The 11,710-nt window shown below is 37.1% G+C and overlaps 1 protein-coding gene across 4 annotated transcripts; it reads left to right on the forward strand.

Annotated features, from left to right (window-relative positions):
• The first annotated feature begins 461 nt into the window (after positions 1-461).
• On the forward strand, positions 462-9,839 carry LOC114268890 (protein MOTHER of FT and TFL1). Of its 4 annotated transcripts, XM_082910192.1 has the most exons (6): positions 469-841; positions 7,799-7,950; positions 8,115-8,176; positions 8,285-8,325; positions 8,657-8,733; positions 9,338-9,839. In XM_082910192.1, the coding sequence occupies exons 1-6, from the start codon at positions 802-804 to the stop codon at positions 9,494-9,496; spliced, it is 531 nt and encodes a 176-aa protein (XP_082766318.1). In that variant the 5' UTR covers positions 469-801; the 3' UTR covers positions 9,497-9,839. The 4 variants fall into 4 exon arrangements, with proteins under 4 accessions (XP_028065922.2, XP_082766318.1, XP_082766317.1 ...); XM_028210121.2 differs by lacking the exon at positions 8,657-8,733 and having other exon boundaries at positions 462-841; XM_082910191.1 differs by lacking the exon at positions 469-841 and having other exon boundaries at positions 7,741-7,950.
• The last annotated feature ends 1,871 nt before the right edge of the window (positions 9,840-11,710 follow it).

The raw sequence follows: 11,710 nt of genomic DNA on the forward strand, positions 1-11,710 counted from the left end.
GCTTGTGTTAAGATATTAGGGGCATGGCTTTTATCCAGTCCTTAATCGGATTAGATCGTACTGTTAGATTTGTGGAGATTTATTACGGGTCCCGTTTTGATAATCTGAACCGTTAATGTATAGAACCCGTCGAGTATTATATGTCTGTAAAAAATCACGTTAATCGGATATCGATAGCTTTGTGATTAAATCAGTCTTGTATAAAAAAAAATAGACGGTGAATAAATTAACAGTTGAAAAAAATCTATTTTGATCACATAACTATCGATATCCGATCAACGTAATTTTTTACAAGCATATAGTACTCGACGAGTTCTACACATTGAACGGTTCAGATTATTAAAACGGGACCCATGATAGACCCCACAGGCCTAACAGCACAATCCAATTTAATTAAAGACTGGACAGAAGCGATTCCCAAGATATTACGGTTTAATTATCAAAACATTCACCAGTCAAATGCTTACTAGAACACCAAATAACCTCGAACTTGGACCGCTCAATAAATAAGTTCTCATAAATAACACTATTCAGATTTTGGATAATTTTCCAATTATATTTTTAAAATTTTTAAGACCTAGTTTAAAACCATTACCAAACTAAACGACCGGTGAACCCATCTGTTAGCTGGTTTGATTTGTATAACCTAGCAGGTTTGAATTTGGTGGCCAAAGCATTATAATCGCGGTTTCCACTCACTCTCTCTCTCTCTCTCTCTCTCTCCACCCAAAGCACAACTCACCACCACTACGCCACCGCCGATGCTACAATGGGAGGACCACCAGCTGTCATAGAATCACAATGCAATGCAAGAGGATTTCCCAGCATCGCCACCCACATGGTTAGAGTTTTGGACCCTCTGTTTTTTTCTTCAAGATTTCTTTTTTTTTTTTTCCCTCTTACTTTGCAGCTGTGATTGTTGGTTTGTTTTATGGATAGGGTCTTGAATTTCTCTTTGTGGTTGTTTGATATGGAGTTTTAATTTTTGGGTTTCTATGGGTATGCTTAAATTGATTGTGTAGGGTTTGGATTTTCTGAATACTTGGTTGTAGGGAAAAACATTTTGTGAGATAGAATACTGGGATTCAGACTTGGGTGCTGTATATTGGGTTTCGGATTTAGGATTTGGGGAGGGAAGGGGAAAAGCGACACAAATTGACCTTATATTTCATTTGCATTCTCATATCCAAGATCCAAACACAGCCTAAAGAAATGCCCCCAAGGGGAATTTGATTTGGAATTGGTTGCTATTTTGGGGTTGGGATAATTGAGACTAGTCCAATTCCATTCTTCTGGCATATATATACACATATGTATGTGTAATAATTTATGTAATTTATGTATTATTGATTGATATCTGATTGATGTTGATTACAATTCCTATACAATCTATATATAGAAGAAAATGTGGTAGTAGGTGTAGTGGAGGTGATAGTGGGTTAGGTGAAGTGGAGTGTGTGGTGAAGTGGAGTGTGTAGTGGAGTAGGTGAAGGTAAAGATGGGAAATTCTAACAGCCCCCGCAAACTCAAGGAGGATAGAAACTAACCAACTTGAGTTTGGAGAGAGGAACAAAACAAGAAAATACATAAAAATAAAAAAGGATAGGAGACACTGTATGGTCGTGTCACACCATTGGTGAAGACACTGAATGGTGGTGTCATAACGTTGTAGATGACACTGTATGGGGGTGTCATAACGTGGTAGAGGACACTGTATGGTGGTGTCATAACATTGTAGAGGACACTGTATGGTGGTGCCAGACCGATGTAGAAGACAGTTTATGGGGTCATGTCGGACCGTTGTAGCAGACAATGCGGTGACAGTTGTTGTGACAGTTTACGGAGTCTTGTTGGACCCTTGTAGAAACTAACCGGAATCAATGTCGGGACAGTTTACAGAGTCTTGTCGGACCCATAAAGGAGCTAACCGGAATCAATGTCGGGACAGTTTACAGAGTCTTGTCGGACCCTTGTAGAAATTAACCGGAATCTATGTCGGGACAGTTACAGAGTCTTGTCGGACCCATAAAGGAGCTAACCGGAATCAATGTCGGGACAGTTTACAGAGTCTTGTCGGACCCTTAAAAAGTCGCACCCTCAAAAGGTGTGCCCAATTTTTTTAAAAGGCGTGACATCAAAAGGCGTGCCCACTTTATCAAAAGGCGTGCCATCAAAAGGCGTGCCCACTTTATCAAAAGATGTGCCATGAAAAGGCGTGCCAGTTTGTCGGGCGTCAAGAGGCGCGCGATGCGCGTGGCTGCCTTGGCTATATAACCAAGACGAAGGCAGAGGCTGAGGCAGAGAAAAACTGAGAGAAACCTCTGAAAAATCCTTCGTGTTGCTGAGAAAGAGAGTTCCTTGTGCTGAGAGAGATTTCTGAGAGAGATTCTGTATAACACTCTGTAAAGACGTTGTATCCAAACCTTCTCTGAAACATCTGAACAATGGCCTCTTCTTCCCGTTCAGCTACCCAGAATACGGCATCCTCATCCCGAGGTCTACTTACTCTCTTTCCCGACCTCAATGAGTCAACGAGAGAGAGAACTGGTGCGGTGGCACTGGAAACTCAACCAAGCGCCCCGGAGTATACTCCGTTGAACTTTCCGATGCGGTCTGTGGAGCAAAGAATGGCAGTGCTGTCGGATGTGGAGGCCAATCAGTATACTTTGAAGGCATGTGTGGAAAGCATGACGGCGGTCACAAATTTGTCGAACCGGCTGCAGAGTAGGACAAATGAGGTGCAGCATTTAAACGCCCAACTGGCTCTGCTCCAACGCATGTATAAGGATGCGCGAGCAGAGATAAGCGTGCTAAGGGCAGAAAATAAGGACCTGAAGCGGAAGGCCACCGTGATGTTCCGATTTGGAGGGCCGCCATATGCGGCAGTGGAGGAGCAGGGAGTAAATGTGCTCGGTGGCGTGGGAAATCCGGAGGCAACATTGTCAAGGGCCGTTCACGACGGAGGCAAGAAGAAGAGACCTGCAGCAGAGTAGAGAAGAAAAATCCCACTGTTTTTTTTTTTTTTTTTTTTTTTTTGTTGTAAAATAGTGATCGGGGTAAGCCCTAACATGAATAAAATGAGTGTGGTAGCAGTTCTGCTTCTTCTGCTGGTTTTTTTGTTTTGTTTTGTTTTTTTTTTTTTTTTTTTTTTTGGGGTAAAATGGTGATCGGGGTGAGGCCCGATATGAATAAAATGAGTTGTGGCCCACGGTTTGTAAAAAACTGTAATTTTTTTTTTTTTTTTTTTTTTTTTAATATAAGATAATGTCACATGGGTGAGTAAAAGAAAAAAAGAAAAAAAAAAGGAATGAAAAGAGGGGGACAAAAGTTAAGTTTTATAATAAAAAAAAGAAAAGTTTGGGCGGTGGATGAAAGCAAAACAATAAATAAATAAATAAAAAGAAAAGAAAGAAAAGAAGAGAAGACTCTGGGACAAAAGTTAAGTTTTATAATAAAAAAAGAAAATTTTGGGCGGTGGATGGAAGCAAAACAATAAATAAATAAATAAAAAGTAAAGAAAAGAAAGAAAAGAAGAGAAGACTCTTCTGGTGGAGGGTGAAGCCGATGGAAACTCAGAGTCTTTCATTAAGATTCCCGAGTTCACAAAGCTATTCATCAATGGAAATTTTGTCGATTCCATTTCAGGAAAAACATTTGAGAGTGTAGACCCAAGAAGAGGAGAAGTGAGACACAGAATTTCAGATCTCAACAGATCAGAGATCGCAGATTCCCACCGGCACGGCTCGAGCTCATCGGAGACGGGACAAGACCAGCAAGCGTGACCTTGTCGGTTGAAGCGGCTATCGATCCAAACTCAACGACGGACGGCAAAGGAGCAGCGACACTAGAACAATGGTGGTTGCAGTGGTGCCAGGGATGGCGGCGACGGCGACGATGCAATGGGATGGAAGAGGGGAGAGAGAGAGAGAATGGTGGGTTTGAAGTGGGGGTCTCTAGGACTCAGCTGCTTGTGAGTGGGAAGAAGAGTAAGTAGACCTCGGGATGAGGATGCCGTATTCTGGGTAGCTGAACGGGAAGAAGAGGCCATTGTTGACTGTAAAGACCTCTCCTAGAAGCATCCGATCAGTGGCTTTTTCTCTCTTTACACCTAGTACTCTTCTTCCCGTTCAGCTACCCAGAATACGGCATCCTCATCCCGAGGTCTACTTACTCTCTTTCCCGACCTCAATGAGTCAACGAGAGAGAGTTTCCAGTGCCACCGCACCAGTTCTCTCTCTCGTTGACTCATTGAGGTCGGGAAAGAGAGTAAGTAGACCTCGGGATGAGGATGCCGTATTCTGGGTAGCTGAACGGGAAGAAGAGTACTAGGTGTAAAGAGAGAAAAAGCCACTGATCGGATGCTTCTAGGAGAGGTCTTTACAGTCAACAATTTCGGTTGTCGGCTCAAAGATCAGGACACGTTAACGAAGCTGGGAAGAGAATTGGGCATGAAGGTGATGCTCACTTCGAGGAAGATGACACATCTACTTCAGATCAGCCACAACCAAATGAGAAACACCTTGAAGATGCAGAGAAAGTGAAGGTATGTGTAGAGGTCCGGCGGGCGGCCAAGGCGAGGCTGCCGCCCGCCGGTGAAGCAGAATTACTAGCTCCTTAACCTTGCTCTGATACCATGTAATAATTTATGTAATTTATGTATTATTGATTGATATCTGATTGATGTTGATTACAATTCCTATACAATCTATATATAGAAGAAAATGTGGTAGTAGGTGTAGTGGAGGTGATAGTGGGTTAGGTGAAGTGGAGTGTGTGGTGAAGTGGAGTGTGTAGTGGAGTAGGTGAAGGTAAAGATGGGAAATTCTAACAGTATGTATGAATCTTAGTGAATCGAAGCTTTTGCAATGTGGTAAATGATGATTGCTTTCGTACATTGTTCATTTCCATGACCATTTCATTCCTTCATCACTTCCATTTAGTTCTATACTACATTCTCTTCCTTTTTAGTCTATCCTTGCCTATCAAGGGCAGTGTAATTGAATTGGAATGCAAAAGAAACACATTGATGGAGAATTTTAGAGATTTAAGTTGAATTGAAAATTGGTCATTTTGGATTGCGTCCAAGACTATTAGCATCCTTGTTAATTATTTTCTTATATTGCTTGGTCTCCAAGACTTTATCTCGTATAAATAGCTAAGAAGCACAGCAACTTCTAAAAAAAGTTGGCGTACCTGTGTCGTATCTGTGTCGAACACCAACACTCGTTGGACACTTCTTGACACACGTTTGATATTCATTCAAAAGTGTTTTATTTAAATTAAAAAAAAAAATACTCATTGATTAGACACACGAAACTAATTATAAGTTTGAACAAAACAACTTAGAATGATACAAGAAAAATAATGTCAAATTATAAAAATTAGTATTATATTGCATTTATTTATTGTTTTAGAATGACATATTTATATGTATGAGTATGACATATAATAAATATATAAAATTATGTATTCTGTGCGTGGTTCTTACGTGTTGTGTCTTGCATTTTTTTGAAAATTGCCGTGTCGTATGTCCTTGTCGTGTCACGTGTCCGTGCTTTTTAGGTAGCAACATTTTGTTTTTCATTTAAATTTTTTTCCTTTTATGAATTAGTGAATCTATCTAAAAAGCTTAATATGTTTCGTTAATGAATCATTAGGCTTTTATACATTTAGATTAGTTTGTGGTTCTAAACATTTCCACGTTTTTTCAAATTCTTTTTTTAGCTTTCAAAATGTTTCCGAAATGCTTATTAAACCATTCTGAAATGTTTTTGTTTCCATATTAACTGAAACAACAAACTGATCTTTGAACCACAATATGATTTGTGTAGCATATCTGACCAGTCTGCAGGGTAAACATGGTTTGCTTTGGCTATCATTTTAGATTCCTATCATGTTGGCATCATTCTAAATTCAGAGTTTTGTATGATGACATATTTTTATAGTACTAGCTTTAATTCTTATTTTTTATCATGCTAACTTGATCTCTAAACTCAACATCAAGTAAACTTTAAACTGTTCAACTCCTTGTTTTTCTTTTCTTTATTATTCTTTTTTAATTAATTGATTTTTATGGTAAAATCTTGGCCTAATAACCATTGGTTCAATGGTAAAACTTTGGCCTAAATAACCTTGAGGTTATGGGTTCAAGTCTCGGGACAACCACTTTGTGCACTATATCAAAGGTTAGTTGTGTACCCAATCTTTCCCCTCCTAAACACACATTAATGTGTACTAATTGGGCGTTATTTGTTTATTTATTTTTTTTGATTTCAATGAGGCCTTTTAACTAGCTTCCATGCCACTGATTGTTTCCTTTCATCAAAGTCGTTTCACATTTTCACTTTCTTGCTTTCATTAACTAGCCAATCCAAAGGCTGCTTCACACTTGTTTTTTCTTTTTATTTTCTTACTTTTTGTTGTTTTATTGATTTGTTTTTATATGGAAAAAGAATGAGAAAGAAGAATTGCAACCTATAGGATAGAAATATGTCAAGGTGGCCTAGATAGTCCACACCTAAGTAGCACAAACATGGACATGTGACAAAGTGGCACGATGATTTTCAAAATATGCACATTTAGGGCATGTTAAAAATTTATATTTTAATAACTTATTATATACAATATATGAACAATTTATTTACGGACACTTCTAAGAATGAGACGTATTCGTGTCGTGCCCGTGTCGGATACCGACACTCTTTGGACATTTCCCGACACGTATCCGACACTCGTCATAACGTGTCCTATTTTTTTATTTTTTATTTTTTTTTATAGACCCAGATACTCTTCAGATACTTGAAGGAAATATACGTGTCTATCGACTAGACACACGTGAAACTAATTATAAGTTTGAACAAATAACTTAATATACAATAATAAAAGAAAAATCATATAAATTTATAGGAATTACTCTTATATTGCATTTTTTATTATCTTTGAATGAAATATTAATAAATATATAAAATTATATTCATGCGTGTCCCCCATGTGTTGTATCCTGTATTTTTTGAAAATTAGCATGTCCATGTTGTATCTGTGTCATGTCTGTGTCCGTGTTTCTTAGGTTTATTCCGGGAGGGGGGGGGGGAGTTTGCTTGAAATTAAAAATCAAGTATTTCATAACTTAAATATCAAGATATCATTCACGTAAAGAATGTAAAATAATTATAGAATATTGAAATACACATGATGTGTTCATCTTATAAATGTTTTAAAACATATTTATAGTGCACAAGTTGTATTTCGAAGAATGCATAACGTTGTTACTATGAAGAGATTTATCACATTAGTCATGTTCAGAGGGTTCAAGTAGTGTCGTTGAAGTATCCAACAAGTCATGTATAAAAGTGTCTGTGCTTCTTAGGCCTACACTAGAACCTCCACGGTAAGAAGGGCAATTAATTGTTTCAAGATGTATCTTTAGAAAGAAAAGGCTTTTTGTAGGTGGCATTAATGCAAGTTTTGCTATTGTAGCACAAAATCCTATCCCCAAATATAACGCATAATTGCACACCATTGCATTAATCACTTATATATCTCTTTCATAACTGATGCTCTCTCTCTCCCGCGTGTCATAATGGAAAAAGAACTTTGGATTCCACGTGTTGTTGATCTTGGGGGTTTTCTTACATTTGACATTCATGCATAGGCCCCTACTTTTATTTGTCTATAAGAGCATCTCTCCCCTCAAGCCATTTCACCACCATCTCTATTACCATATCTCTTCCCCTTTCCTCTTGCACTTCTTCTCACATGGCTGCTTCAACTGATCCATTGATTGTGTGCCGGATTATAGGGGACGTGCTGGACATGTTTGTTCCCCGCATTGCCATGAACGTCTATTATGGGCCCAAGCATGTTACGAACGGTTGCAGTATCAAGCCTTCAATAGCCATGAATCCTCCTAGGGTCACAATCACTGGCCATTCCCCTGACCTCTACACCTTGGTCTGCCCTCACTTTGTTGTTGTGTGTTTTGCTAACATTTTCTGCTATCTTTTTAAATTTTATTTTTTGTTTTTTGTTTTTTTGTTTTGATCGAGAGTTCTGAGTCTTTGCTTCTTATACTGTAAGTGCATGTTGGTTTTTGACATGTTTATTGGTTTTCTTAGGTAATGACGGATCCTGATGCACCAAGTCCCAGCGAACCCGCCATGCGTGAGTGGGTACATTGGTCAGTCTTTCTTTTGTCGATTAATTTCTTTACTTGTTTATTATTATTTTCCCCCCTTTTTTTTTCTTTCAACCGGTACATACGTCTTATTTTGTTTATAACTTTCAGGATCGTCTCTGACATCCCCGGCGGTAGCAACCCTACTCGAGGTAAAAACTGGTATCCTCTTCTATTAATTTTGATGGATCTCTCTCTCTCTCTCTCTCTTATTTTTTTTTATATATGGTAATAATATATTTTCCTTCTTGGATGCATGCTCACATGTAAAGGTATATATGGCAGATTTTGGTAAGATGAAGCCTTATATTATACACAAATTAAAACCAATTGCTTAATAAAAATAGACTTTTTTTTTTTTTTTTTCCAATCATCTACTGAGGGTAGATATTTTTGGGTATTTTTGTACTGAAACTCTCTTGTGAAATCACTAATTCTTCAAAGATACTGAAAGTTGATGGTGCCTGACCTTTTTTTTCTAAGTGATCAGTAGGAGGGGAGATTGGTTTGAGGAAGCTGCATCGCACATAAGTGAGACTCCAACCCGGGCATCACGCCTGGTAAGAGAATGCCTCATCTACTAGGACACTGACCTTTGTAGTCCATGTATATGTAGTTTTCTCTGTTCCAAGGCAGTGGATTTTGAGGATCTTGGAAATTTCAGAAAATTACAGATGCGTCACATCGCATCACATCACATCAAGATGTTTTTCACTTCATTTTTATATCCTACACCAATCGATATTTGTAATTATGTCCCGGCCACAAATTTCAAATATAGCATAGACACTTTGATTTATCGAATACCACAATATTAATGCATGATGATCCAGAAAGTCGCACAACGTGGCATATGATTCCCATTATAGAACACCCTTGTATTAACATTTGTTACATCTAGTTCATGGACTTTCTGGGAAAGGTTCAGGTATTGTAATTCATCGCCCGTTAGGAGATGGTGGCCCGTGCAAGTCACTTGTCTGAATTTTCAGTCTCCACATGACAGTTAGTAACAATCATATCTGGCGACTGGCAAACAAAATCATCCTGTAGTGCTATATTGAAATCATATGATTCCTACTTATTTCTTAAATTATTAATTTTTGGTCTCAATAAACTAGATTTTAAAACTTTTGTTTGATTTGGATGGTTTTACTTGTGCAGGAAATGAAATCCTGCCATACATGGCGCCAAGCCCACCGATTGGAATTCATCGTTACATCATGGTCCTGTTCCAACAGAAGACACCACTTGGACTGTTGGAGCAGCCCATGTCCAGGGCGAACTTCAATACCCGAGCATTTGCGCACGAGCTGGGCTTAGGCATGCCGGTGGCAACTGTGTATTTTAATGCACGGAAGGAACCAGTGAGCCGAAAGCACACGCATTGAGGTGGCAACATGTGGAAGAGCGGTTAAATAAATGAGTTTAATGGGAGTGAGAGACCTATCAGTAGTTGGTTGGTTTGGTTTTCGGGTATTTTAGTTACTTAACTATGTTCAAGTAGTACTTGTTTTTCAAGGGTCTGTCTTGTTGTTTGGTCTTTGGTTGGTTTGTTTCTTTGCTATGGTTTTAATGTGTCTTCTAATAAAACTGTTTTTGTAAGTGACATATTTTGATGATTTGATAGCTTAATGCTTTTGAATATACTACAAGCATAGGGACATCATGTTCTGTTCCCCCCCCCCCCCACAATTTATTGTCAAAACTAAACAAAATAAGGTAATTTCTTTTCTTGCAATTCCAATTAGCTCAAACACTAAACATGAATTTCCTTGGAATGGAATTCTTTTCCTTTCCCTTGTACAAACCCAGTATGTAAATAATTTCAATCCAAACACGGAATATCGATGAAACTGAATGACATATTAGGAAGTAACGGTGTTAGTTGTACATTGTGCCTGTTTGGTAGAAATTATAATCAGCTTTCAGCTTAATTTAAGCTATTTTGATGTGTTTGGTTTAGCTTATAGCTTATAGTTTATAGCTTTTTGAAAGTCAGAAATCAGCTTATTCTTTGAGTAGGGCAGGAGATGCTTTAAGAATAAGTCAGAAATCAGCTTATGTTCATAGTTATAAGCTATAAGCTATTTACGCATAAGCTATAAGTACTTTCTCACAGTTCTACCAAACAGGGCTATTATCTCAAACTGTCAACAGTGGAGACTTTTCATCGCAATAATAAATTATTATTTTTTGTTGGACAAAATATGACTAATTGCAAATAACAAATTATTGAGATGAAGATTTTCATTAGAAATATGGAAATGGATAATTTGCAATCAAAATGTGTTGGTTGGAATTTGATTGTGAACTATCCATTACTCACATTTTTACTCATGTAATGAAACTAATTTTGGTGATCCCCTCAATTCAATGATGCTATGTCAATGTTTTCCCCTTTTAGAACTTAGCCAAATTAATAAATTCAGTTATATGTAATATTTAAATAAATTTTGCCTTCATATGTTCTAAGGGCAAATGTGTAAACTTGCAATTTTATATCATTGAAGCCTACGTCAAGCACAACTGTTTCAATTTTAATAGAAAAATATATAATTCCACAAACAAATTTCTTAATTTTCTTAGCACTATGCCACGTGTTTGCCACAAACAAAGACAGTTGCTCTAAGAAAGAAGATTTTTACCTACACATTATAATGTTAATTTTATTATTATTTACTTAAAAAACAATATATAGGAGTTAGGCTACTTGTCATGCCCAAACAGACCATGCCAAGTAATCCATCTTGGATGGGCCCATTTTGATAAGATCATGGTAATCAGAACCGTTTGGTTCCAAAAAAAAAAAAAATGGTAATCAGAACCGTTTAGTTTATATAATATGTTGAATATGTTATTCATATACAAAAAATTATATTAATCGGATGTTAACAATCATTTTATTAGATTATATTTATGTTAAAAAATTTAGACAATAAATATTGATTTTTTTAAGAATAAATTTACTAATTTTTTAAAAATAATTATAATCCAGTCATGTGACCATATATATGATTAACTTAATTCTTTTATATATAAATAACTTGGTTGGTGAATTTTACAAATTGAAAGATTTATTTTTATTTATCCTTATTCAAATTGAAAGATTTATACCGTGTTGATGGAACCTGAAGTGGATCTATCCAAGCGGGTAGCAAAGACCAGATGTGTAGGCACTGGTAGGGAAAAATATGATTTTTTACAAGTAAATCAATTAATGGGAATAAAAATTAAATCAATAGTAACACAATAATTTTTACATGGCTCTCTCAATGTGAAGTACGTCTACGGGATCGAAATCCGATTCTACTATCAATCAAAAAAATTTCAAACGATTACAAACGAGATACGAATGGTCTCACAAACCACCCTTAGGTGAATTCTAAGTAATTACAAATAAATAAGAGGAAAGATCTCACCAAATAAACGAACAAAAAGCCTTCAAACCAAGATTGTAAAATACCCAAAATAACGAACCAATCCAGTCGAAAATATGCACACAGCAGTCGAAATCAAGAACTAAAAGATCCACCG

Source organism: Camellia sinensis, chromosome 15, assembly GCF_055761805.1.
Source record: "Camellia sinensis isolate YWXY chromosome 15, ASM5576180v1, whole genome shotgun sequence".
Taxonomy (NCBI): Eukaryota; Viridiplantae; Streptophyta; class Magnoliopsida; order Ericales; family Theaceae; genus Camellia; species Camellia sinensis.